This window comes from Muntiacus reevesi, chromosome 5, assembly GCF_963930625.1.
Source record: "Muntiacus reevesi chromosome 5, mMunRee1.1, whole genome shotgun sequence".
NCBI lineage: Eukaryota > Metazoa > Chordata > Mammalia > Artiodactyla > Cervidae > Muntiacus > Muntiacus reevesi.
Window position 1 is genome coordinate 105,927,442 of NC_089253.1, and position 26,594 is coordinate 105,954,035.

A 26,594-nucleotide genomic window follows, 5' to 3' on the forward strand; every position below is an offset into this window, starting at 1 on the left:
GTTGGGAGTAGCGAGGGAATGGTTCTGTTAATATTATCGGCTTATTTTTACCCAGTGTATTTCTTATAAAAATGATTTTTAGCAGCTCTCATTCTATAAAATAGAGACAAGTATGGTCATAACCACTGGTTTAGCATGGGTGAGTTTTGTAAAATAAGCTGCTTTATAAGTCCCAGGAAATAAGAGAATGAAGTTAACAGTTGTAAAGACTGTTTTCAAGGCAGGTACTACTCTTGACGGCGGGCAGCAGGTGGGGAGGTTGTCTATTGCAAAGCTAGGTTTCATCCAGATGAACTTAGTAAAGGTGCTATGTGCCCGTTTGCTCTTTGAAAGTCTTTGCTAAAATGCATATTTTGATTGAGTAGGTTTGGGGCCTGAGTTTGCATTTCTAACAAGCTTCAGGGCAGTGCCAAAGCCAGTGGTTCTTCGGCTATTCTAGGGTAGGATTGAGTTTGCTTGGTAAGGAAACACAGCTGCCTGTAGTTTTTACCAGAGCCACTAGAGGTCTCCATCATCCATGAGATGTTGCTCCTAGCTTTACAACCAGGGATCTCCAAGCACTGAGAATGAAATAGCAAATTTAACTGAAAATAGAGGCTTATCTGCAAACTGGTGTTTGGATTCATTGTTTCTACCTGAGACTGACTTTGGATGAAAAAAAAAGCTGAGTCCCTAAAAAGGGAAAAGATGTCTTGAAATCAAATTGTCCAAGAACTTTCAAGCGACCTGCTTTATTTATACTGTGAAATGTAAAATCAAAATCCAATCTCAAATATTATCAGTTAACCCTCCATGAAAGTTACCAGTAGAGAATTATTTCCACAGTCTTAAAACTTGAATTTTTTTTAAAGAAACCAGGGTAAATACCAGTCATTTTATCAGCATGAATTCACCAGTTTCTTCCTAGGACAAGATGGCTCTTAGGTCAGTGGCTTCAATAACTCAGGTGATCTTTGAAAAAAAAAATGCAGTAAGTACTTGGGGAATCTAGCAAGCTTGTTACATGCTCATATTATGGAGAAAAGAGGCCCAGAGGTCTTCTGCCAGCGGTGTCTTGAGAAGCTGTTCAGTCACAAGCATTTAAAAGTTGCAAATTTAAGCCCAGAAAGTGCATTCAATACTTTCAACAGGCTGTGATTACATGGACGTGAGACCTCGTGATTTTTCCATGACTCTCGGGGAGTTTCCAAAATCGAAATATCTCCAGTCGAGTCCATTAGCTTGCTTCCCCAGCTGTGAAAACCTGCTGATTGCTTGCTGCTCTGTTTCATTTCCCTCTGTCGCGAAGCCAGGCCCAGGGCTGACTTCCCCTGGCTAAGTCAAGCTCCCGGTGAGATGGTTGCCCGGTTTCATCTAACAGGTTGGTAGGAAGTTGATCTGCAGACACGCGACAGGGCACCAGTGGGTACCCGTATTTCGTAGCCCTCAGGTGAGCCACCGGAGCCGAACGAAAGAAAGTAACTGGGTGATTGACAGTGGCCATTTCAAGGCCTGACTTCAACTTCTTTGCAACCACGATCACCCAGAATAGACTGCTGCCTGGCCGCGAGGCCCCAGTCGGCTGGGCGGCGCCTGCAAGTGGCCTCGGGTTGCAGTCTCAAGAACCATTCGGTTTCGGTTCGGGCGAGGGAAACGAGCTCGGCCCGCCTGCGGTTCCCATAGCAACGCCAATCCCTGGCCAATCCGGGCCTCGGAAGTGCGGGCGCCCGCCGTCAGGCCCGGACCCTGAAAGGGCCGGGAAGGCCCAGCGGCGGAGGGACCTGCTGCCGGCCTGGCCATGCTTGGGGGCACAGAGCGTCTGCTCTGGCTCCTGCTTCTGTCGCTGCTGCTGCCGCCCCCGAGTGCGTGGGGACAAGGCGGCCAGGCGAGGCCGAGGGAGGGGACCGAGGAGGCGGGCTCGGCCGGGGCTTGGCTGGCCTTTCAGGGCCTGCGGGAGCGACTGAGGGCGGCCGGCGCGCTCTCCAGACACTACTGGGCTCGCTTCAGCTGCCGCGTTTGGCCTCAGGACTGTGGGGAGGATGAGGAGGCGTCGGCGCGGTCCCCGGGTAAGATCCTGGGCTCTGGAGGGCGGGAGCCGGCAGGCGGGATGCGCGAGGCCCGCTGGGATCCGGACGCGGCGTTCAGAGCCTCGCTCCCGTCTTGGGCCGTCGCGATCGGGGTCACCAGACAAGCGCCTTAGCCGCCGGCTCTGCTGTTCCGCCCAGCCTTTTGGCCGAGCTAAAAGCAGGGCAGCGTCTGCGGAACCGGGAACCCTCATCACTGCCGCCGCCGCTGCCGCCCCCAGCGCTGGCTCTGCGTCCTTGTGCAGACGAGCGGTCCTGGCTGCCCTCCCCGCCGGCTCCTGGCTCCTCCAGACACGGCTTACACTTCCCTGCTGTCTCCGAACCTGCCCTGTCATTATTCCAAGGAGCTGCTCTTGCTCACATTCTTGATGACTTTAAGGAAAACCCCCAGTTGGACACTCCCCACAAGTACCTTGTCCTCCTCCTCTGCTGCTTACAAAAGCCGAAGCTGGGCTACGAGTCCCCCAAACCTGACTTCTGATTTATTCTCTGTCACTGATAAATTGTGAGGCAGGGTTGTAACATAAAGGTCCTGGCCCTGGTGGTCTCTGAGGCTCCTTGCAGTGGATGTCCTTAACTCTAGGCTCTGTGGTGGTAATCCTGCAATGGTGCTAGAAACATCTTTCATTTAAATTAAAAGTTCTTTTTTGGCGGGGAGGGGAGCGGGGCCTCCAGACATGAGGGATCTTAGTTCTCCAACCAGGGATCCAACCTATGCTCCCTGCATTGGAAATACAGAGTCTTAACCACTGGACCACCAAGGGAAGTCCCTAAATCAAAAGTTCTAAGTTCCAGTGAATGTTTTTTTTTTTTTTTTTTTTTCGTTTTTGCCAACGCTCAGTATATTCCAGTTGACATCTGATAGAAGAATGGAGCCTGGCCGGCTACTGTCCATGAGGTCACAACTTAGCGACTGAACAACAGCAGCAAAAGAATTGAGACACTTGGGGTTGGCCGTGATCAAATGATTCTGCAATCCAGAGCAAGTAGGAAGCATGGCAATCACCAGTTACTGTTTGTCTCCCTCGGAGACCGCAAACTCCTTGCAGGCAGGGCCTGGGTAACTTACACTTTGGCACAAAATAAGATTTATTGTTGAGTAAATTGAGCTTTTGCTGCAACAAGAGCTGCATCTATAGCAAGGCCATCAACTTCCTCATACTGGAGATTCCCACCTGAGTCCATTCCCAGGTGCCATGAGTGGAAGGCCCAGGGCAGAGCGGTGGGGAATGGTTCCGGAGAGAGGACGGAAGAATTGCTCTGGTGGTTTGAAGGGAGGCAGTGTTCAGCCCTCCCTGGGCCCTGGGCTCCATTCCTGTCTCACAGCTCCTCCTCTTCCAGGCTGGAGCCTTGCCCTGCTGGGCCAGCAGTACCTGGATATCTTGAGCACGTGGTCCTGCAGCTTCTGGGACTGTTGCGACAGAGGGGACTGCAGGATCATTAACAACTTCACAGGTTAGACCTCACGTGGCCCTCAGGGCCAGGAATCTGCGGGGGGAGGAGGGGCGGGCGGGGAAGCAATTCAGAATGCCAGGGTGTAGGGACCCAACGTCAGCCTGCCCATAGCCAGCATCATGGTAGAGACCCTCCCTGTCTCCACCGTGGCTCCCATACCCTGCACCCTCATGGCTGAAAGGAAGGCAGGCCTTGGCAGAGGGCTTTGCCCTTGTTAGCTGCTTCAGTAGATGTTGGCTGAATTGAATTGAAATGAATAAAATAAGGGGGTTTCCATAAAATATTTAGGGGGTCCTGAAACTTCCAGGCAGGAGCAACTTCATGGTAGTGGGGGGCTGGTTTCCTCCTCCAGAGAGGTCTCTGCCAACCCTGGTAGGGGGTGTCTTCAGAACCTTCAGAAAGGGTGAAATCAATGTGGATTTCTCAAACTCTTCAGAAAGTAGCACCAAATCTCTTCCGCTGCAAGGTCTGCCCAGTGGCTTCTTGTCATGAGGCCTCCAGACAGGATGGCTCCCACCTCAGAGGTGCTCACGGTGTTCAGTCTCTTGGCCATCACCAAGCCTGGGGGGGATGCACCTGTGTTCCCTCAGCGTGGCCTCTTCCCCATCCCTAGGCCTCGAGGCGGACCTGCGCGTGCGCCTGCACGGCCAGCACCTGGCCCGGGAGCTGGTCCTGACAGCGGTGAGGGGCTACTTAGAGATGCCCCGGCCGGACAAGGCCCTGGCTCTGTCGTTCCACGGCTGGTCTGGCACAGGCAAGAACTTCGTGGCGCGGATGCTGGCGGAAAACCTGTATCAGGACGGGCTGAGGAGCAACTGTGTCAAGATGTTCATCTCCACGTTGCACTTCCCTCACCTCAAGAATGTGGACCTATACGAGGTGAGGCCGGCCGTGCTGAGGAGCTAGGGTGAGGGCTTGGGCCTAGTGGGGGCTGGGCAGCCGAGGCACAGGCCTGTGTGCTGGGAGGGAGGCTGAAGCCAGCCCTTGGTATGGGAGTTGGAGGACAGCAGAGTGGGGGGGACGATGCAGTGAAACCTGTTACCCACAGAGACAGCTGCTCAACAGGTGAGGCCCAAGAGGGCACTGAGCTTAACCAGAGAATCCATGTGTTTAATTTGTCAACAGAAATAGTGGAAGTGCCTCAGGAAGTGTGAAACGGAGCAAGCAGAAGCTTTATCGTAATCTCCCCACACAGACACGACCAGTTAGCATTTTGGTGTACTTCCTCCAAGCTGTTCCTCTGCGCTCTTTAATGTCTTTATAATTATATTGGACAGAAAGTTGCATGTTCCACAATTTTTTTTAAAAGAGGCTTCTTATAAGTGACTTTTCCACGGCTTCCCAGAAGTACTCATTTCATGCCAACAGGTGGACTCATCACATACAAAAAGTTTCCGCTGCTCTGCTATTTGGGTTTCATTCATTCATTCTGCAATGACCAAACCCCTCTGCAGCCTGACAGAGGGGACTGTGTCTATCTTTGGCTTTTAGTTTCAATACTTGGAGTGTGTTAACCTGGGAAGATTATGTAAGCCTTTGAGGACAGATTGCCCGAGTCACCCAGCAGTTTCAGTGTGGCCTGGCAGGGCAGGCTGCTGGTCAGGCCTCCCAAGAAAGAGCTAGCTGGCTTTGCAGTAAAATACCTGTGACTCTCAGCTTCCCCACTGTGGAAATCAACACGTACACACTCTCACACCCACACACTGGGGAGATGGGGCTGAAGTCAAAAACCAGGGAGGCTAGAGGTAGATGGAGATTGTGGGCTCTGCTCAAACACCTCTCCCTTGGGGAGGGAGGTGGGAGGGAAGTTCAAGTGGGAGGGGACTTGGGTAAACCTTTGGCTAATTCATGTTTGGTAGAAACCAGCACAATACTGTAAATCAATTATCCTTCAGTTAAAAATTAATTAATTAAAAAAAAAAAAAACACCTCTCCCCGGAGCAGGACCTGGCCCTTTTCTCCTGGGGAACCCTGCAGAGCAGCATCTTTTCAGTCCAGGGCTTACTATCCTTCCTGGGGTGGCAAATCCCAGTTTTGAGTTGGGTCCCTCAGGCACCAGGCTGGACTGAGATCTTAGGGAAGAAGCTGGTGGGTGCTCTGCTCCTGGGAGTTCAAGACAGGGCTGCCTCTGGGCACCCGAGCCTGTCTCTACCTGTCATCCCTGTGTGACAGCCTGACTGCTACCCCTGGGGAGGGTGAGTTAGCAGTTACTTCTGGGATGGAACCTCATCCGGGAGGGGAGGAAGCAGGGCTGGGGCCATTTCCCAAGGCCTTTTCCCCAGGCTGGCTCCACTAGTTGGCTTTTAAATCTCAGGGTGCAGGAGAATCACCTGGGAGGCTTGTTAAAGGAGGATGCCCTAGCTCCATCCCCACAGGTTCAGATTGGTGGTTCTGTGGTGGAAACCAGCTCCAGGTGATCCTTTGTAGACCCCCCGGGGAAACCAGCGCCTGACTAGGGCCCTCGGGGCCAGGAGGTGCCTTCCACTGCTCCCCAGCAGCTCCCCTTATTTTGCGCAGGAGGAGCTGATGGACCAGATCAGGAAGATGCAGGAGCGCTGTCGCCAGACCCTGTTCATTTTAGACGAGGCTGAGAAGCTGCACCCAGGACTGCTGGAGGCCCTCAGGCCGCACCTGGAACGCCAGGCCCCCAGCAACCACAGAGCCGAGTCCAAGAGAACCATCTTTCTTTTTCTCAGGTGAGGCCTGAGAAACAAAAGTCAGAAGGACTGGGTGAGGGGAGGAAGAACCCTGGTCGCGCAGTGCGTGTGCCAAGCCTGGGGGCTGAGGGGGGCGGGGGGAGGGGCGTCCACGCTCTCCTAGGCTGCCTCCCCTTCACCGCAAGGGAAACCAACCCAAACTCCAGGAGAGGAAACAGAAGCCCAGCTGCTCGGGTGGCAGCAAGGGTGGGGAGCTTTAGGTCTCCTACCTCGATTCTGCCACACACTTCTGAGGGACTCTGACCCCGCGCCCACCACCAGCACAGGCCAACTCATTGCCGGGACCAGCCTGGGGGAGACCCAGCCGTCCTTATCTGGCCTCCTCCCCGGTTCTCAGGACGCGGAGGCTCACTCAGACCCCCCAGTTAGAACACGGCCTCCCGAGGGAGGGACACTGGGAGTCCCCTCTTAGATAGACATTAAGTGGTTTTTTAAAAAATTGAGGTAGTATTGACATATTAGTTTCAGGTGTATAATGTGATCTGCTATTTGTTTATATTGTGAGCTGATCACAATAAGTTTAGTTAACATTTGTCACCATACAGAGTGACAAAACCTTTTTATTCTTGTGATGATACTCTTCTCAGCAACTTCTAAATATGCAATGCAGTATTATTTACTAAAGCCACCATGCTGGATGTTATATCCCCATGACTTACTACTTGAAATTTGTACAGTATTCATCTTATTTTTTCCTCTTTCTGACCTATTTCACTCAGCATAATACCTTCAGGGTCCACCCATGTTGTTGCAAATAGCCAGATTTCCTTCTTTTTAATGGCTGAATAATATTCCACTATATATGCATTTTTTTCCTTATCCATTCATCTGTTGATGGACACACATCATTTCTTATCTTGGCCATTGTAAATAATGCTACAGTGAACATGGGGGTGCAGATATCTCCTTGAGTATTTTCATTCTCTTCCTATAAATATCTAGAAGTAGAATTACTGGGATCATGTGGTAGTCCTACTTTTAATTTCTTAAGGAACCTCCATACTGTTTTTCATAGTGGCTGCACCAGTTTACATTCCCACCAGTGATGCACAGAGGTTCCCTTTTCTCCACAGCCTTACCAACATTGGTTATTTCTGATCTCTTTGATGATAGGCATTCTAACAGGTATGAGGTGGTATCTCATTGTAGTTTTTTATTTGCATTTCCCTCGCGATTCCTGATGTTGAGCGCCTTTTCATGTCTCTGTTGACCACTTGTATGTCTTCTTTGGGAAGCTGTCTATTCAGAGCTTTGTTCATTTTTCCATTGGATTAGTTTTTGCTATTGAGTTGTATGAGGTCTTTATAGATTTTGAATACTAACCCCTTATCAGGTATATAATTTGCAAATATTTTCTCCCATTTGGTAGGTTTTCTTTTTGTTTTGTTGATGGTTTCCTTTGCTATGCAGAAGCTTTTGATTTGATGTAGTACACTTGTTTATTTTTGCTTTTGTTGCCTTTCCTTCAGTATGAAATCCAAAAAAATAATTGCCGAGACCACTGTCAAGGAAATTACCACTTATGCTTTCTTCTAGGAGTTTTATGGTTTCAGGTCTTAAGTTCAAGTCTTTAATCCATTTTTTTCTTCATTTTATTTTATATTGGAGTATAATTGAAAACAATATTCTGTTAGTTTCAGGTGTTTAGCAAAGTAATTCAGTTATGCATGTATCCTTTTTCAAATTATTTTCCCATTTAGGTTATTACAGAGTATTGTAATACTCTGTAATGCATAGTACCCTGTGTTATACAATAAGTCCTTGTTGGTTATCTATTTTAAATATAGTAGTGTGTACATGTAAATCTCAAACTTCTAATTTATTCTGCCCCTCCCCTGCCTTTCCCCTTCAGTAACCTTAAGTTTGTTTTCTAAGTCCGTGAGTCTGTTTCTGTTTTGTAATAAGTTCATTTGTATCATTTTTTAATTCCACATATAAGCAATATCATATGATATTTGTCTTCATCTGACTAATCTCCAGATCCATCCAAGTTGCTGCAAATGGCATTTCATTATGGAATGGATGAGTAATATTCCATTGTATATATGTATCAGTCTTCTTTATCCATTCTTCTGTCAATGGACATTTAGGTGCATGGATTTATTTCTGGGGTTTCTATCCTCTTTCACTGATCTATATTTCTGTTTTTGTGCCAGTACCATACTGTCTTGATTACTGTAGCTTTGTAGTATAGTCTGAAGGCAGAGAGCCTAATTCCTCCAGCTGTTTTTCTTTTTCAAAATTGTTTTGGCTATCCAGAGTCTTTTGTTGTGTCTCCATACAAATTTTTTAAATTTTAATTCTATTTCTGTGAAAAATATCATTGGTAATTTGATACAGATCACATTGAATCTGTAGCTTGCCTTGAGTAGTACAGTTATTTTGACAGTATTGATTCTTCCAATATAAAAACATGATATATCTTCCACCTGTGTCATCTTTACTTTCTTTCATCAGTGTCTTATAATTTTTGGAGTACAGGTCTTTTACCTCCTTAGATAGGTTTATTCCTATTTTATTCTTTCTGATATAATGGTAAATAGTATTGTTTAATTTCCCTTTCTGATCTTTCTTTGTTAGTATATAGAAATGCAACAGATTTCTGTGTATTAGTTTTGTATCCTGCTACTTTACTGAATTCATTAATGAACTCTAGTAGTTTTCTGGTAGGATCTTTAGGGTTTTCAATGTATAGTATGTCATCTACAAAGAGTGACAGTTTTACTTCCTTTACAATTTTAATTCCATTTATTTCTTTTATATCTTTTTCTTCTCTGATTACCATGGATAGGACTTCCAAAATTATGTTGACTAAAAGTGGCAAGAGAGGACATCCTTGTCTTGCTCCTCATCTCAGAGGAAACACTTTCAGCCTTTCATCATTGAGTACGTTATCTGTAGCTTTATCATATATGGCCTTATTATTATGTTGAGGTATGTTCCCTTTTTGCCCACTTTCTGGAGAGTTTTTATCATAAACGAGTGTTGAATTTTGTCAGAAACATTTTCTGCAACTATTAAGATGATCGTATGGTTTTTATGCTTCAATTTGTTCATGTGGTGTATCACACTGATGTGCAGATATTAAAAAGTTCTTGCATCCCTGGGATAAATACCCCTTGGTCATTTTAATGTACTGTTAGGCTTGGTTTGCTAATGTTTTGTTGAGGATTTTTGTGATTGCGTTCATCAGTGATATTGGCCTGTAATTCTTTTGTGGTATCTTTGGTTTTGCTATCAGGTGATGCAGCCTCATAATAAGTTTGGGAGTGTTCTTTTCTCTGCGATTTTTTTTGGAATAGTTTCAGAAACTATTCTCTAAATGCTTGATAGAATTTGCCTGTGCACCATCTGATCCTGGACTTTGGTTTCTTGGGAGTTTTCAATCTCAGTACTTGTGACTGGTTCAAATTTTCTGTTTCTTCCTGTGTCAGTCTTGGGAGATTGTCCCTTTCTAAGATTTTCTCTATTCCTTCTAGGTTGTCCATTTTATTAGCATATAGTTATTTGTAGTAATCTCTTATTTTCATTTATCTCTGCTCTGATCTTTATGATTTATTTCCTCCTACTAACTTTGGATTTTGTTCTTCTCTAGCTTTAGATGTAAGGTTAGGTTGTTTGTGGTTTTTCTTATTTCCTGAGGTAAGATTGTATTGCTATAAACTTTTTTTTTTTTTTTTTTTTTTGCTGCTTTTGCTACATCCTCTAGGTTTTGGATTATAGTGCTTTCATTTTCATTTTTCTCTAAGTATTTTTTCATTTCCTCTTTGATTTCTTCAGTGATTCATTGGTTGTTTAGTAGCATATATTGTTTAGCCTCCATGTGTCTGTGGGTGTTTTTTTTTAACAGGTTTTTTTCTTGTTGATTTCTAATTTCATAGCATTATTTAGAAAAGAGGCTTCACATGGTTTCAGTTTTCTTAAATTTACTGGGGGTCACTTTGTAGCCCAGCATCTGATCAACCCTAGAGAATGTTCCATGTGCACTTGAGAAGAATGCTGCTTTTATATGGAATGCTCCGTGAATATCAATTAAATCCAACTGGTCCAATGTATCATTTAAAGCCTATATTTCCTTATTGATTTCCTGTCTGGATGATATGTTCATTGATGAAAGTGGGGCTTTAAAGTCCCCCACTATTATTGTGTTACTGTCAGTTTCTCTTTTTATGGCTGTTAGTATTTTCTTTACATAGTGAAGTATTTGCCTTATATATTGAAGCTTCTATGTTGGGTGTGTCAATTCAGTTCAGTCGCTTGGTCATATCCAACTCTTTGCAACGCCATGAACTGCAGCACGCCACACTTCCCTGTCCATCACCAAGTCCCGGAGTTTACTCAAACTCATGTCCATTGAGTTGGTGATGCCATCCAACCATCTCACCCTCCGTCGTCCCCTTCTCCTCCCACGTTCAGTCTTTCCCAGCATCAGGCTCTTTTCAAATGAGTCAGTTCTTCGCATCAGGTGGCCAAAGTATTGGAGTTTCAGCTTCAGCATCAGTCCTTTCAATGAGTATTCAGGATTTATTTCCTTCAGGATGGACTGATTGGATCTCCTTGCAGTCCAAGGGACTCTCAAGAGTCTTCTCCAACACCACAGTTCAAAAGCATTAATTCTTTGGCACTCAGCTTTCTTTATACTCCAACTCTCACATCCATATATGACCACTGGAAAAACCATAGCTTTGACTAGACAGACCTTTGTTGGCAAAGTAATGTCTCTGCTTTTTAATATGCTGTCTAGGTTGGTCATAACTTTTCTTCCAAGGAGCAAGTGTCTTTTAGGCTGCAGTCACCATATGCAGTGATTTTAGAGCCCAAGAAAATAAAGTCAGCCACTGTTTCCATTGTTTCCCTATCTATTTGCCATGAAGTGATGGGACCAGATGCCATGATCTTAGTTTCCTGAATGTTGAGTTTTTAAGCCAACATTTTCACTCTCCTCTTTCACTTTCATCAAGAGACTCTTTAGTTCTTCTTCGTTCTCTGCTGTAAGGGTGGTGTCATCTGCGTATCTGAGGTTATTGATATTTCTCCCAGCAATCTTGATTTCAGCTTGTGCTTCATCCAGTCCAGCATTTGGCATGATGTACTCTGCATATAAGTTAAATAAACAGGGTGACAGTATACAGCCTGGACGTACTCCTTTCCCGATTTGGAACCAGTCTTTTGTTCCATGTTCAGTTCTAACTGTTGCTTCTTGACCTGCATACAGATTTCTCAGGAGCCAGGTCAGGTGGTCTGGTATTCCCATCTCTTGAAGAATTTTCCATGGTTTATTGTGATCCACACAGTCAAAGGCTTTGGCATAGTCAATAAAGCAGAAGTAGGTGTTTTTCTGGAACTCTCTCGCTTTTTCCATGATCCAACAGATGTTGGCAATTTGATCTCTGGTTCCTCTGCCTTTTCTAAATCCAGCTTGAACATCTGGAAGTTTGCAGTTCATAAACTGTTGAAGCCTGGCTTGGAGAATTTTGAGCATTACTTTGTTAGCATGTGAGATGAGTGCAATTGTGAGGTAGTCTGAGCATTCTTTGGCATTGCCTTTCTTTGAGATTGGAATGAAAACTGACCTTTTCCATTCCTGTGACCCCTGCTGAGTTTTCCAAATTTGCTGGCATATTGAGTGCAGCACGTTCACAGCATCATCTTTTAGGATTCGAAATAGCTCAACTGGAATTCCATCACCTCCACTAGCTTTGTTGTAGTGATGCTTCCTAAGGCTCACCTGACTTCTCATTCCAGGATGTCTGGCTCTAGGTGAGTGATGACACCATCGTGGTTATCTGCGTCATGAAGATCTTTTTTGTATAGTTCTTTTGTGTATTCTTGCCACTTCCTCTTAATATCTTCTGCTTCGGTTAGGTCCATACCACTTCTGTCCTTTATTGTGCCCATCTTTGCATGAAATGTTCCCTTGGTATCTCTAATTTTCTTGAAGAGCTCGCTAATCTTTTCCATTCTGTTGTTTTCCTCTATTTCTTTGCACTGATCAGTGAGGAAGGCTTTCTTATCTCTCCTTGCTATTCTTTGGAACTCTGCATGCAAATGGGTGTATCTTTCCTTTTCTCCTTTGCCTTTTGCTTTTTGCTTCTTTTCACAGCTATTTTTAAGGCCTCCTCAGGCAACCATTTTGCCTTTTTGCATTTCTTTTTCTTGGGGATGGTCTTGATCCCTGCCTCTTGTACAATGTCATGAACCTCTGTCCATTAGTTCTTCAGGCACTCTGTCTATCAAATCTAATCCCTTCAATCTATGTCTCACTTCCAGTGTATAATCGTAAGGGATTTGATTTAGGTCACACCTGAATGGTCTAGTGGTTTTCCCTACTTTCTTCAATTTAAGTCTGAATTTGGCAATAGGAAGTTCATGATCTGAGCCACAGTCAGCTCCCGGGCTTGTTTTTGCTGACTGTATAGAGCTTCTCTATCTTTGGTTGCAAAGAATATAATCAGTCTGATTTTGATATTGACCATCTGGTGATGTCCACGTGTAGAGTCTTCTCTTGTGTTGTTGGAAGAAGGTGTTTGCTATAACCAGTGCATTCTCTTGGCAAAACGCTATTAGCCTTTGCCCTGCTTCATTTTGTACTCCAAGGCCCAATTTGCCTATTACTCCAGGTGTTTCTTGACTTCCTACTTTTGCATTCCAGACCCCTATAATGAAAAGGACATCTTTTTAGGGTGTTAGTTCTAGAAGGTCTTGTAGGTCTTCATAGAACCATTTTAGGAATGTTGGATGCATATATGTTTACAATTGTGATATGATCTTCATAGATTCTTTATGTAGTGTCTTTCTTTGCTCTTGTAACAGTCTTTATTTTAAAGTCTATTTTGTCTGATATAAGTATTACTACTCCAGCTTTCTTTTGATTTACATTTGCATGGTATACCTTTTTCTGTACCCTCATTTTTATTCTGTATGTTTCCCCAGATCTGAAATGGGTCTCTTGTAGACAGCATGTATATGAGTCTTGTTTTGTATTCATTCAGTCTCTTGGTTGAAGCATTTAATCCATTCACGTTTAATTTGGTTATTGATGTATATGTTCTTATATTTGTTAATTGTTTTGGATTTGTTTTGTAGGTCAGGTCTTTTTTTCTTCCTTTCCTCTTTTGTTCTCTTGTGATTTGGTGACTAACTTTAGTGTTGTGCTTGGATTTCTTTTTCCTTCCCTGCGTATCTATTGTAGATTTTCAGTTTGTGGTTACTATGAGGTTTTGGTATATTTACAAACAAGAGTGTTTTAAGGTTTCCTGGTCTTTTAGCTTTTATATGCATTTCCAATATCCTGTACTCACCTCTTCCCATGATTGATAGTTTTGGTATCATATATTTGTGTGTGGGTGATTTCCTACCTTTATTGTATGTTTGCCTTTACCAATGAACTTTTTCCATTTGTAATTTTCTTGTTTCTAGTGTCACCTTTTCTTTTCTGTTAGAGAAGTTCCTTTAGTATTAGTTGCAAAGCTAGTCTGGTGGACTGAATTCTCTTAGGTTTTGCTTGTCTGTAAAGCTTTTGATTTCTCCATTGAATTTGAATGAGCTGCTTGTTGGGTAGAGTATTCTTGGTTGTAGTTTCTTCCCTTTGGTACTTTAAATACATTGTTTCACTCCCTTCTGGCCTGCAGAATTTCTGCTGAGAAATCAGCTGATAACCTTATGGGAATTCCCTTGTATGTAATTTGTTACTTTTCTCTTCTTGGTTTTTATTTTTCATTGTCTTAATTTTTGTTTGATTACTGTGTTTCTCAGCATGTTCCTCCTTGGGTTTATCCTGCCTGGGACTCTCTGCACTTCCTGGAATTGGGTGACTGTTTCCTTTCCTCTCTTAGAGAAGCTCTCAGCTATTAATATTATCTCTCCAAATATTTTCTCAGGTCCTTTCTCTTGCTCTTATCCTTCTGGGGCCCCTATAATGCGAATGTTGCTGCATTTAATGTTGTCAGAAGTCTCTTAAAGTGTCCTCTTTTCATTCCTTTTTCTTTATTCTGTTTCATGGCAGTGATTTCCACCATCCCGTCTTACAGCTCACTTATCTGTTCTTCTGCCTCAGTTATTCTGCTCTTGATTCCTTCTAGTGTATTTTTATTTCAGTAATTGTTTGTTCATCAGTTTGTTTATCATTTTTTTTTTATTTTATTCATTTATTTTAAGCTGCACTAGGTCTTTGTTGCTGTGCACAGGCTTTCTTTAGTTGCAGGGAGCAGGGGCTACTCTTCATTGCAGTGCACAGGCTTCTCATTGCAGTGGCTTCTTGTTGCACAGCAAGGGCTCTAGATGCTTGGGCTTCAGTACCTGTGGCATGTGGGACCTTCCTGGACCAGGGATCAAACCTATGTTCCCTACATTGGCAGGTGGATTCCCAACCACTGGACCACTGGGGAAGTGCTGTTTATTCTTTAATTCTTCTAGGTCTTTGCTAAACATTTCATGTATCTTCTAGATCTGTGACTCCATTCTCTTTCTAGTGATTCTTTTTCTTGGATCATCTTTACTATCATTCCTCTGAATTCTTTTTCAGATAGGTTGCCTCTCTTCACATCCCTTAGTTGTTGTTCTGGGGTTTTATCATGTTCCTTCATCTGGGACACATTCCTCTGTCATCTCATCTCGTCTAACTTTCTGGAATTGCAGTCTCCACCCACAGACCGCAGGGTTGTAGTTCTTGCTTCTGCTGTCTGCCGCCTGGTGGGCGAGGCTAACAGGCTGGTGTAGGTGTGAGGCTTGTGCCCTACTCTTGGAGGTCACACACAAGGTTTCATGTGCACCCGGATCCAAGGAAAAAAGCAGGGACCTCATAAAAGCCTGGGCAAGACCTATTAGCTGATGTTGGAGGGCCTCTTGCAGAGGCGGAGGGTGGCTGTGGCTCACTGCAGGGACAAAGACCATTACACTGGTAGTTCTGGGGAGCATTCGTTGGTGTGAGCCCTGCTCGAGGCTGCCATTTTCTCACCAAGACCTGGCTCCACCCAAGCGGATGTAGGCTCCAGTGCCGGGACACCTCAGGCTGATAGGGTGGGAACACAGCCCCACCCATCAGCAGACAGACCCCTTCAAGTCTTCCTGAGCATGGAGCTACCTGCTAAACAGCTTGACACTTTGACATGGCCCTGCCCACCAGAGGGATGAGACCCAGTTTCTGTTTCCCTCAGTCCTAAGAAATTCTTGTGCCCAAATGCCACTGGCTTCCAAAGACAGATTATATCAGCATATTAGTTCAAATTTAAGTACAAACTACCCTAAAAAATTCCCAAGGTATAACCAGTTGGAGGATAGTTTCCCATGAAGTCCAACATGGCCAATTCTTTCTCCAGCCTTGGAAAGTCTGTTTCTTCATGAACGTGAGAGGAAGTCACTGGCCTGGAAGTCAGGGTATAATGTCAATGAAAAGCTTTCCAGCTCCTGGGTTGAGATTTGCAACCTCACCATGCAGGACTGATCACTTATAAACACTGCACTCCATTTCCTGTTTTGCTCTACTGTATGCCACAGGTTCTGGAAATGGCTTTGCAGAAAGTGAATTTTGAAATCAAGTGTCCAGCTGTATCTTCTTATGGCAGCCCCAACAGAAAGTCCTGTCCAAGTTCTGTTAGCAGTCAAGTTTGGGTCCCTGTTGGCCCAACTTGAATGCATCACAAGCAGCTTCTTTTTTAAAAAATTATTTTTAATTGAAGGATGCTTGCTTTACAGTATTGTGTTGGTTTCTACCAAACATCAACATGAATCAGCCATAGGTTTACCCATGTCCCCTCCCACCTGAACATCGCTTACACCTCCCTCCCCAGCCCACCCCTCTACGCTGTTACCGAGCCCGGGTTTGAGTTCCCTCAGTCATACAGTAAATTCCCATTGGTAATCTACTTTACAGATGGCAGTGTATGTTTCCATATTACCCTCTTCATACATCCCACCCTCTCCTTCCTCCCCTGCCAGCTGTGTCCAGAAGTCTGTCCTCTATGTCTGTGTCTCCATTGCTGCTCTTCAGATAGGTTCATCAACACCATCTTTCTAGATTCTGTATATATGCATTCATATATGATATTTGTTTTTCTGACTTACTCCACTCTGTATAATAGACTTTATGTTCATCTACCTCATTAGGACTGACTCAAATGTGTTTCTTTTTATGGCTGAGTAATATTCCATTGTATATATGTGCCACATTTCTTTATCCATTTATCTGGCGATGGACATCTAAGGTGCTTCCATGTCCTAGCTATTGTAAATAGAGTTGCAGTGAACATTGGGTACATATGTCTTTTTCAATTTTGGTTTCCTCAGGGTATAAGGCTAGTAGTGGGATTGCTGGGTTATATGATGGTTTTAATTCTAGTTTTTTAAGGAATCTGCACACTGTTCTCCATAGTGGCTCTACTAGTTTGCATTCCCACCAAGAGTGTAAGAGGGTTGGTTCCCTTTTCTCCACACCCTCTCCAGCATTTATTGTTTGTAGACTTTTGGATAGCAGCCATTCTGACTGGCGTGAGATGGTACCTCATTGTGGTTTTGATTTGCATTTCTCTGATAATGAGTGATATTGAGCATCTTTTCATGTGTTTGTTAGCCATCTGTATATCTTCCTTGGAGAAATGTCTGTTTAGGTCTTTTGCCAACTTTTTGATTTGGTTGGTTGTTTTTCTGGTATTGAGTTGCATGAGCTGCTTGTATATTTTGGAAATTAATCCTTTGTCAGTTGTTTCATTTGCTATTATTTTCTCCCATTCTGAGGGTTGTCTTTTCACCTTGTTTATAGCTTCCTTTGCTGCACAAAAGTTTTTAAGTTTAATTTGGTCCCACTTGTTTGTTTTTATTTCCATTACTCTAGGAGGTAGGCGGATCTTGCTGTGATTTATGTCATAGAGTGTTTCTGGTCTTACATTTAGATCTTTAAACCATTTTGAGCTTATCTTTGCATATGGTGTTAGGCAGTGTTCTAATCTCTTTTATGCATAGCTGTCCAGTTTTCCCAGAAGCAGTTATTGAAGAGACTATCTTTGCCCCATTGTATATTCTTGCCTCCTTTGTCAAAAATAAGGTATCCATAGGCGCATGGCTTTGGGCTATCTTGTTTCATTGGTCTATTGGAACACATGAATTGTGAGATTTTTTTTGTTCTAGTTCTGTAAAAGATGCCATTGGTAATTTGATAGGGATTGCAATCTATAGAGTACGTTTGGTAGTATAGTCATTTTCACAGTACTGATTCTTCCAACCCAAAAACATGGAATCTCTCTCCATCTGTTTACATCATATTTGATTTCTTTCATCAGTGTCTTAGTTTTGTCTCCTTAGGGAGGTTTATTCCTAGGTATTTTATTCTTTTTGTTGCAATGGTAAAGGGGATTGATTCCTTAGTTTATCTTTCTGATTTTTCATTGTTAGTACATAGGAATGCAAGTAATTTGTGTATTGATTTTGTATCACTGATTAGCTCTCCTAATTTTCTGATGGTAACTTTAGGGTTTTCTAAGTACAGTATCATGTCATCTGCAAACAGTGAGAGTTTCACTTTTTTTCCAATCTGGATTCCTTTTGTTTTTCTTCTGATTGCCATAGCTAGGAACTTCCAAAACTATGTTGAACAACAGTGGTGAGATTAGGCACTCTTGTCCCTGACTTATAGGGAATGCTTTCAGTTTTTCACCATTGAGAATAATGTTTGCTGTGGGTTTATCATATATGGCCTTTATTAAGTTAAGGTAGGTTCTTTCTATGCCCATTTTTTGAAATTTTTATCATAAACAGGTGTTGAATTTTGTCAAAAGTCTTTTCTGCACCTATTGAGATTATCATAGGGTTTTTATCTTTCAGTGTTAGTATGGTATATCACACTGATATACCACACTGATATTGAAGAATCCTTGCATCCCTGGGATACACCTGACTTGATCATGGTTTTGGTCTTTTTAATGTGTTGAATTGCATTTGCTAGAATTTTGGGGGGGATTTTTGCATATGTTATCAGTGATACTGACCTGTAATTTTCTTTTTTTTGTGTTGTCTTTGTCTGGTTTTGGTATCCGGGTGATGGTGGCCCCATAGAATGAGTTTGAAAGTGTTCCTTCCTGTGCAATTTTTTGGAAGAGTTTTAGAAGGATAGGCATTAGCCCTTGTGTAAATGTTTGCTAGAATTCACCTGTGAAGCCATCTGGCCCTGGGCTTTTGTTTTGGAGGAAATTTTTTTATCACAGTTTAGATTTCAGTGCCACAAGCAGCGTCTTGCCTTCAGTGGAAGCCAAACCCCTCCTCCCTGCCATCATCCTCCCCCCGCAGGCCCGTGTATGCTCACTCAGGGATTTTCCCCAGCTTTAGGGTACCCATCTGGTGACTCAGCTGGTAAAGAACCCACCTGCAATGCAGGAGACCTGGGTTGGGAAGATCCCATGGAGAAGGGACCAGCTACCCACTCCAGTATTCTGGCCTGGAGTACCCCATAGATATAGTCCATGGGGTCACAAAGAGTCAGACACAACTGAGCGACTTTCACTGTGAAGAGAATTAGGGGGTCTGGTTTTCCCTCGAGGCTTGGCAAGTGTGAAGGAGTGAGCTGGCATTTTGGTCTGTAAGTAAGGCTGACAGGACACTGCAGTGCACTGTGAAGGAGGGCGGAGGAGCCTCCAAGGTTATTTTAAGAGGAAAGCAAGGAAAGATTTTCTGCTGTGATTTGAGTGGTTCAGAATTAGGAGGCAAGGACAGTAAATTCTTTGAATTAGCTCTTCTCAGCTGTGTATTACTCATCCCCTTTTGAGGCAGCCCGTAAGTATGGATCTCTTCCTGTTGTGGTGAATTAGGTGGGGGCTCCAAAATGCAGGGACAATAAGGAGTCATCTTGGTTCCCCAAGGCTTCTCCCCCCAAGCCCTGACGGGGTGGGGACCCAGAACCAGTGTTGAAGGAAGTCCTTCCTTCAGAACGGAAGGGAGCCTGGAGCCGGGCCACCTTGGGTGCCTTTTCCTAGTGCGGGGATCCCTGGCCTTTGTGCATGGCTTCTTCCCTCTCCACTGCCTAGTTCCTGCCTCCTCCTCGGCCGAGCCCAGTCCTGCCTCCTGGCCATGGCCATGGCCAACTTTTCCCCAACTTGGCCTGAGGTGCCCAGACGCTGACTTTCCCACCAGTTCTCAGCATAGAAAACCTCACCCTCACTGGTGGCAGAATTTCCTAACGTGACCCAGGTGACCCTGCCATCTCTAGGCAGATGTTGTATTTTAGTCATAGACCCGCCAGCACTCTCTCATCTAACCCACCACCTGCCCTTCCCCCATTACCCCGGCCTCTGTGCCCTGAGGCCAGAGGGTCCCAATGAGCAGAGTGTGGGCAGGGTCTGGGGAGAAGCTGCCCCTCTGGGCCTACTCTGGCAGGGGATGCAGAGACCCTGCTGGCCCTGGAGGAGCCTCTGAGCCCCGTGGGGAGGACGACGCACACTGGTGACAGGAGGCGAGGACATGGCCTCCGGTTCCATTGACTCCGATGTGGGCCCAGCCTGTGAGAGCCACTGTGCCCAGCAGGCCTGGGTGGACTGTCTGGAGCCTGAGGGTGTTCCAGTGGTGTCTCTGGACTTGATTTCTCCAGTGACCTTGCCTATGTGGTGAGGACTCTTACATGTGAAAGGAAAGCACTGATGGTACAACCAAATCACTAGTGTCAGGCCGGCGGCTTAATCCTGAAACAAATCCTGAACGTGCGGTTTGAAGTAAAGTGCTAGCGGCTTTGCTGCCCCCCTGCAACATGGTGGAGTCCGACGGTAGAAAGGGCGTGGCAGTTGAAGAAGGGAGTGTAGTGGGGAGTTGGGGTGCAGCTAGAGTCACCCCAACCCTCAGAACCAGTCCTGCCTCTGGGCCTGAGGAGATCAGGGCCCCTGGCTGGGTACCAGAAAACTGACTGACTACTTTTGCCCATTTCTACCAAGTATAGAAGCTCTGGGAATGATGTCACAGGGCTGGATGGGCACACGGAACTCTGGAGATCAGAGCCACGGTCCTCCCATTGAAGCTGTAAAGTGAAAAGAGAATTAATATACCTGTTCTCTTTGGGCTGTGGTCAGGAGAATGGATAGAAAGGGCTTTAAAAATTAAAAGAACTATACAAGTGTAAGTTGTTCATGAACTCAAAGGCCTTTTACCCCAGCACACAGAAAGTACTCATGGAAATATCTATTTGTTGACTGACCATCGAATCTAAGGTGACCCAGGGAGGGCTTCTTAAATTGTCTGCTTCAGGTCATTTTACAAATTAGGAAACGAAGGCTTGGTGAGATGACGCTAGAGTCAAGTTTGTGGTTTCTTTAGGGAAGAATTAGCAGTCCAGGCTGGGGTTGGCGAGCACCGTTCTGGAGAGGCCTTTGAGTCCCCGTCCTCTGTGGTCTTAGGACTAGTAAGACCACATGCTGTCCCCTCCCAGAGCCTGGGCAGAGGGCGCCTCACTAGGGGGACCTTCCATCCCTCGTCCCTTCAGACCTCCCAGTCCGCAGGTGACCTGGGAGGATGTGCAAGGGAACGGGAAGCACTCTGCGAGGGCAAGCTCTGTTAAAAGTATAAGGTTGGGGTTGGGTTGGAATAGAAAAGGGGCCCCGGTTATGTACTGGTGGGTGAGATAAAGCCTGAAACATGGAGGAAGAAGAGAGACCTTTGCTGTGGGACTAGAGGAGAAAAGTCAGAAGGGAGGTGGAGATCTCAGACGTCATGTCAAGTGGCCTTCTGGGTGCAAATGGGGAAGGCACTGGAGTCTGTACCCCGGGCGCTGAGTGAGTGAATCCTAGTCCTCTCCCTGGATCCCTGCCCTGCAGCCCGCACATGCGTAGACCTGCCTTTACCTCCCGTGAGTTATGCAGCATGGGCAGGTCTCGGCCCAGCTGACGCAGGTGTGGTCTGGCGTGTATACAGATGACCCCCCCAGTAGGCCTTCCTACAGGAAGAGGAGGACCGCAGCTTCAGGAAGTAGAAGAGAGTTGACGTAAGCAGCTTTCCCACCTGCAGAAGTCAGAGGAAGTCTGGCTGAGCAGGGGACAAGGGGTGGGGGCTCCCCTCGTCCGTGCCAGGCCCTCCAGCTGGGGGTTCCTGGGCTCGGGAGTGAAATGGAGCTGTTAGGGGCACACTGGCCCCTACAGGAAGGAAGACTGTGTCCCTTAGCAGGAAAGGATGCCTGCCCCAGGAGGTGTCCTCCTTGTCCATCCGTGGAGGCAGGCAGGCAGAGAACCACCCAGCTCCTCCTCTGTGTCCCAAACCCACCCCAGGACACACTCAAACACTGAACGAGCAGACAGATGAGCTGATGTACCTGAGTGTCAGCCACTCAGAGCTTGATGAGGACATAATTGAAATACTGGCTCTTTGCTCCTTCCCTTGGTTCTGTCACTCATACTCCCTCACTGTACTGGGCTGAAGGAAAAAGCAGGCTCGGTTTGTTTAAGGAGCTAGCAGGCGGCCTGGGAGGGGACGTGAGTACTGTGAGGCAGAGAGGAGGATGCCAGGAGCGGGGAGCATGACCTGCTGCCCCCTCCTGGCTCCACTTCCTCCTTCCCAGCTTCCCCGCTCTAAGATTTCCTCTACCTCGCATCACTCTAACTCAGTCCTCTTTCCTGTGTTTTAGACCCACAATTCCAGTGGAATTACAACCCCTGGTGAGGTCACAGGCAAGGGCACAACACTCAACCATGTGTAAATCCAAGCTGGCGTCTCCACCCTTCTCTTAAACCGCACTTTCGCTGAGCGGGCTGCGGGCCACTCCAGGCAGACACTTGTTTCTCTTTGGTTACCTCCTTTGTCTTACTTCTCACGTCCATCAGTTACAGGGTCCTCTCAGTAGTGCCTCCTACACTAACTTTCAACCCTTCTCTGTTGCCTTTATCATCTCTAAACATGGACTATGGCACTAAGCTCCCTGACTAGCTTTCTCATCAAGGCAACCACTGTGGCCCAAGAACAATCTTATTAGAAAGTATAGCCGATCAGACCACCTTACTACCCTGTACTCCCAAGTTCACAACCCTTCAATGGCTCTCTGTGGCCTGTAAGCTAAAATCCACGTGAATGGCTGACAAAGGCCTCATGCCAGCCTCAGCCTGCCGTCCATGCCTCTGCTCCGCCAGCCTCTCCAAGCAGCTTGCAGCTCCGGACCCCCACAAGCCCTCTTATGTGCCCTTCCTGCCTCAAGTCTGATGAGCACTATGGGGTCTGCATTTGCCCAGAACCCTCCTCTTCCCTCTTAAGTCTTACCCCGGGGCCCCAGCTGCCCTGGAATCATACACATGGGCCTCTCCTTCCATACAGAAGTCAAGGGAAAGACCGAAATCCTGCCATCTTTGTGCATTCTGCATATAGTACAGTCTCAGTGTTGGTCAAAAGACAGCAAGGCAGGGAGAGTGGATGACAAAGCAGGACAGTGCCTCTTCTGTACAGACTTGTGTTGTGACCAGACTTCCTGGAGGACGGGAGGCCCAGGCCCCTCAACCTCCTTCCTTTCAGTCACCAATGGCTTCCGTGGTCAGACTGTGCATTTGGAAGCCAAATATAAAAATAATGAAGTAAGACACAAGACCATGAAACTCCTTGAAGAGAACATAGGCAAAATGTTTTCCAACATAAATTGTGGCAATGTTTTCTTGGATCAGTCTCCCAAGGCAAAAGAAGTAGAAGCAAAAATAAACAAATGGGACCTAATCAAACTTAAAAGCTTTTGCACAGCAAAGGAACCCATCAACAAAATGAAGAGACAACCTGCTACAGAAAAGAAGAAAATAATTTGTAAACAATGTAACAAGGGGTTAATTTCCAAAATATATGAACAGTTCATACAACTCAATAATTCCCCCCACAAAAACTTAAAAATTGGCATGTGTGCGTGCTCAGTTGTGTCCCACTCTTTGCAATCCCATGGACTATAGCCCGCCAGGCTCCTCTGTCCATGGGATTTCCCAGGCCAGAATACTAGAGTGGGTTGCCAAGTCCTCCTCCAGGGGATCTTCCTGACCCAGGGATCAAATCTGTATCTCCTGCATTCCAGGGGAGTTGTTTGTCACTGAGCCTCCTGGGAAGCCCCCCTAAAATGGGCAGAATACCTAAACTGACCTTTCTCCAAAGACATACAGATGGCCAACAAACACATGAAAAGATGCTCAACATCACTAATTATTAGAGAAATGCAAATCAAAACCACAGTGAGATATCACCTCATACTGGTCAGAATGGCTATCATTAAAAAGTCTACAAATAACAAATGCAGGAGAGGGTATGGAAAAAACGAACCTTCCTACACTGCTGGTAGAAATGTAAATTGGTGCAGTCATTATGGAAAAGTCTGGAGGTTCCTCATAAAACTAAAAATAAATCTACCATCTGATCCAGCAGTCCCACTCCTAGGCACATATCCAGAAATGATGGAAACTGTAATTCAGAAAGACACATGCACCCCAGGGTCACAGCAGCAGCCTTTACAAAAGCCAAGATGTGGAAACAACCCAAATGCTCATCAACAGAGGATTGTTTTAAGAAGATACGAGAGAAACACACACACAATGGAACATTATTCACCCATAATGAAGAAATATTGCCATTTGCTGGATGGACCAAAAGAATATCACACTAAGTCAGTTAGAGAAAGACAAATATCATATCACTTACATATGGAATCTAAAAGAATTATTCATATTATTCTATATACAAAACAAATAGATCCATAGATGCGGAAAACAAAGCTGTGGGAGGTGGGGCATAAGTTAGGAGCATAGGATTTACAGAGACACACTCGTATATATAAAATAGTTAAGCAACAAGGCTTCACTGTATAACACAAGGGTCGATGTTCAGTGTCTTATAATAACCAAAATGGACAATAATCTGAACATATATCTATATAACTGAATCACTGTTATGCTAAGTGATTAGTTTGAATCACTTAGTTTCACCTGAAACTAACCCAACATTGTTTATTAACTCCAATTTTTAAAAAACCACCACCAAAGAATCTATTAACAGGATTTGTCTCTTTCAGTAACCTTGGGGGCAATATCATCAACGAGGTGGTCCTGAACCTGCTTAAGGCTGGGCAGTCCCGGGAAGAAATCAGGATGGAACACTTGGAGTCCCTCCTCCAAGCTGAGATTGTGGCATCCACAGGTAAGTGACTCCCAGCCTTGCAGAACATAAGCCTCTGGTGAGAGGGGAGGTAGGGAAAAAATGTGTATGTGCTGGAAGTTGTGTTCATGAGATAAGACAGGGTACTCAGGACCACAGAGGAGATCCCATATAATATTCTTGTTGTCAGTTTGAGGTAGGCATGAGCAAAGTCCTTTTCTGAAAACTATTCCTTAAAAACAGAATAGTTGGCCTTGGCCACACAGACTCTTGAAGAAGAGTCTCACTACGTGAATCTCAGTGGCTCAGCCTCCAGTCGTAGGTAGGATCACTGCACCTCTGCCTTCCGCCATCAAATGAAGCCATAACCTGACAGGCATGTGCACTGTGTCTCCCTCTCTCACACGTCTTGTTCCCTCTCATCCCCTCTCCCTAAAGGGAGACACAGTTGCATAGTTCTTAAGACAGCCTTCCCCGAGTTGGCATATGAGATCAAACCTCACCCAGGCCTTAGGGTGGGGGAACACCTCGACTCCGGCTGGGCTCAGCCTCAGGTCAGACCCCATGTAACGCTGCTCTTGATTTCAGACAGTGGCTTTGGGCACAGCCGTCTTGTGAAGGAAAAGCTGATTGACCTCTTCATCCCCTTCCTGCCACTGGAGTTCCGTCATGTGAGGCTGTGCGCACGCGATGCTTTCCTGAGCCAGGACCTCCTGTATACGGAAGAGGCCCTCGACGAAATTGCTAGGATGATGGTGTACATCCCCAAGGAGGAACAGCTCTTCTCATCTCAGGGATGCAAATCTATTTCCCAGAGAATTAGCTATGTCCTGCCTGAGGGCTAGATGGAAACTTCCCGAAGCTGCCTTCCTTCCCCTAATGGACCCTGGGCTGTCGTGGCAGCACACTGTCCAGGACATAACGGGTTGGAAGGGCAGGCTGGCAGCCAGCAGTCACGAGCACACGAGCGGTGTGTAGAGTGGAGGCCTTAGATCAGAGACAGAGCCAATGCTTAAAATCACTTGGTGCCTTAAAGAGCCACATTCCGAAATGTGAGCCAGCTGGTTGGGGAAGGTCATGCGGGAGAGACATCCCAAGGATTTATTAGCATCTGCCCGCAGACCCCTGGCTTTGGTGTCGGGCCTGAGGCTGCAGTATACTCGGTTACAGAGAAGGGAAAGACGAACTTCTGCTTACCAGTGGCAGGGTCTGACCTCACATTTACAGGCTGGGTGGGTGAGCTTTCAAGTTGTTATTCCCAGAGGGAGGCTGAGCAGCTTCTATCTGTGAGCTCAGGCAAGAGCTTCAGGCTAAAGAGCACAGAGGAAGTTTTTTTTTTTTTTTTAATCAGTGTAGGTGAATATTTCCTCTGCTCTGCAGATTTTTAAGATTTAAATTAGTGACCTTAACATATGTAAAGATTAAAATTTTGTATTTTTTTCTAAAACCCTCGGCTTACTTACCTTCTTACTAAGCCCTAGTAATCATGCTCCCGAGCAAAATTCCACACACCAGGTGGTATGGATGGGGACTGGTGGAGACGGGGGTCACCTGCTCTGCCAACTTAACTCCGTTTGCTTCGGGACCACATCAGCCGAGCCAGGCTATTTCCACCTCTTAGTGAAGAGGCCTCCACAGCATCTTGCCCTTATATATGAAAACAGCACTCCTACGCTCCCAGCTTTAAAGTCATCCTTGAGGACTGAGTGGCCACATGTAGATGTGGGCACTGTGCCTCTGGATACCCAGGAGGTGCTCGCCATTTTCCCCCTTGGTTCTTCCCTTCTGCCACACTTGTGGACTCACACACGGCTCTGCTTTCGTGTCCTCCCCTCAGGTGGCCCTTTTATTTACAGTCCACCCCGCCCACCGGCAGTGCGAGTAAAAGGAAGACGCTTCCGCTTCTCTCCCGTTTAACCGTTCATTCATCATTTACTCCACAGCTGCCCCGAGGTGAGGAGCAGCTAGCCCGCGCCACATTAGACACCCAGTCAACACGCAAGCAAACGAAAGGGGCTTAGTTTCGCACCACCCATGAGCCGGAAGTAAACGTGGCCCAACTGCACAGTGAGATGGGGGTCAGTCTTAGGTGCCTGTCTCAGCCTAGAGCATCTCGGGAACGGTCTGCAGCCCCCCAGTCCTGTCACGCACCTGGATCTAAACTGTGGAGACAATTTAAAAGGTACGTTGTATGGCTTTAGGTCCCAGAGCCGCAGGACAGCTGACTTGCTTACAGCACAGGTCAGCCATATCTGACGTCATAAATACTGGGTCTGAGCCTCATACCTCG

At 45.8% G+C, this 26,594-nt stretch overlaps 1 protein-coding gene across 2 annotated transcripts; it reads left to right on the forward strand.

Moving 5' to 3' along the window:
- Window positions 1-1,683: 1,683 nt before the first annotated feature.
- Window positions 1,684-25,751, forward strand: TOR3A (torsin family 3 member A). Of its 2 annotated transcripts, none has more exons than XM_065936129.1 (6): window positions 1,684-2,045; window positions 3,405-3,518; window positions 4,132-4,397; window positions 6,036-6,214; window positions 24,222-24,346; window positions 24,897-25,061. In XM_065936129.1, exons 1-6 carry the CDS (start codon window positions 1,778-1,780, stop codon window positions 24,920-24,922), a joined length of 978 nt encoding a protein of 325 aa, XP_065792201.1. In that variant the 5' UTR covers window positions 1,684-1,777; the 3' UTR covers window positions 24,923-25,061. The 2 variants fall into 2 exon arrangements, with proteins under 2 accessions (XP_065792201.1, XP_065792200.1); XM_065936128.1 differs by having other exon boundaries at window positions 1,689-2,045; window positions 24,893-25,751.
- The last annotated feature ends 843 nt before the right edge of the window (window positions 25,752-26,594 follow it).